General features: G+C 41.7%; 1 protein-coding gene across 1 annotated transcript in view; it reads left to right on the forward strand.

The window, feature by feature from the left end:
- The window catches only part of LOC104165914 (succinyl-CoA ligase subunit alpha, mitochondrial-like), a gene marked incomplete at its 3' end in the record, with an annotated part of 7,217 nt that extends 7,159 nt beyond the window's left edge, over positions 1 to 58 (forward strand). The window contains exon 5 of the mRNA XM_009705689.1: positions 1 to 58. Coding sequence (XP_009703991.1) covers positions 1 to 58 — 58 coding nt within the window.
- Between the last annotated feature and the right edge of the window lie 1,784 nt (positions 59 to 1,842).

Here is a 1,842-nt window from a genome sequence, read left to right on the forward strand (position 1 = left end):
CCTGGAGAATGTAAAATTGGTATCATGCCTGGTCACATTCACAAGAAGGGAAGAATTGGTGAGTTTTTGAATATTTATGCATCATTTAAAACTGAAGTTTGGTATTCTAGTGTTCATATTCATGAGGCTAGTTACACCCTGCCCTGAAGACAGTTGACATGCTGTATAACAGCTTGTCTGTCCTTCATTTTGGAAGTGAACTTTGCCATTATCAATCATGAAGGCCAAAATCAGTCAATCTACCATAGCACGCACTGAGTACTGATGGTAGAGGCAAAGCAATTGGAAGTTTCGTTAAGTAATGTGATTGACTTCCCTTCCTTAACACTCTCCTTTGAGGATACCTCCATTTATCTTGGGATTTGAGAGCACTAAGCTCTCCAACACTATTCCTTCCAGCAGCTTGGCTCCTGAGGACTAGGATCCTACACTTATAGCAAGCTCGGTATTATAGCAAAGAGAAGAGATTACAGGCAAATTTATGTCCTGATAATTTATACAATTATACCATGGTGAGTGGAAGTGAAAAATATACCCACTTCTCAAACAGCAGAATTAAGATCAGAAAGGCAGTGACTTGTTTATAATCATATGTCAGTTACACACTCTGTTGTATACAAGTCTCTTGTCCTGACTTCTGTTGGTTCCTTGTTCTGAATTATAGAAATAACAACTTGATTATTTTTAAAATAACGCAATTCAGGAGCTATAGAGAAAATTCTTCCAAAATATGCATTTGTACTTAAATAGAGCTTCAGAAATGTTGTAGACAGCATATGCTGCTGTTACCTGTTAGTGGGGTAACTAGTTTAACTTCGGCACAGTACCCTTTGCAACATTATCATTTTTTTTTTTTTGATGAAAAGTGTGTTTAGTGTGGGAAAATCTGTTCAGTGCTCTTGAACTACGTGGACTCAGTGTAATTTTTCTAACACAAGAAACTGTCTCTGCTACTTAACCACTTCTGACTTGAGAATAAGCTGCACCTAGTGAATACCGGAGGATGCGTTAACATTCGTGTCACACCTCCAGCTTTCAAAAGTGCCTATAAACCTGAAATTGAAATATCAGATAAGTGCAATTATGCCCCTTGTAGATACCATCAAGACATTGCTCTATGACTGTAAAAGGTAGCATCAACTGATGTTGTCCTGAGCTCCCTTCTGAATCAAAGTTCTGTTAAGATTTTCTAAGTGTCTACAAGTCCAGTGAAGTTCCTAGTAACTAGAAAAGGGGAAACACAACCCTCGTTTTTAAAAAGGGAAGAAAGGAAGGAAGACCTGGGGAACTACAGGCCAGTCAGTCTCACCTCTGTGCCTGACAAGATCATGGAGCAGATCCTCCTGGAAACTGTGCTAAGGCACGTGGCAAATAAGGAGGTGACTGATGACAGCCAGCATGGCTTCACTAAGGGCAAATCGTGCCTGACAAATTTTGTGGCCTTCTAAGGCGTGGTTACAGTGTTGATGGATAAGAGAAGAGCAACAGACGTCATCTACCTGGACTTGGACAAAGCATTTGACACTGTCCCACATGACATCCTTGTCTCTAAATTGGAGAGACATGGATTTGACAGATAGACCACTCAGTGGATAAGGAATTGGCTAGATGGTCGCACTCAAAGAGTTGCTGTCAATGACTCAATGTCCAGGTGGAGACCGGTGACAAGCGACATTCCTCAGGAATTGTTATTGGGACCGGCGCTGTTTAACATCTTTGTCGGTGACATGGACAGTGGGATTGAGTGCACCCTCAGCAAGTTTGCCGACAACACCAAGCTGTGTGGTGTGGTCCACACGCTGGAGGAAGGGGACAGAGGGACCTGGACAGGTTTGAGAGGTG

This window comes from Cariama cristata, unplaced genomic scaffold, assembly GCF_000690535.1.
Source record: "Cariama cristata isolate BGI_N322 unplaced genomic scaffold, ASM69053v1 scaffold14168, whole genome shotgun sequence".
Taxonomy (NCBI): domain Eukaryota; kingdom Metazoa; phylum Chordata; class Aves; order Cariamiformes; family Cariamidae; genus Cariama; species Cariama cristata.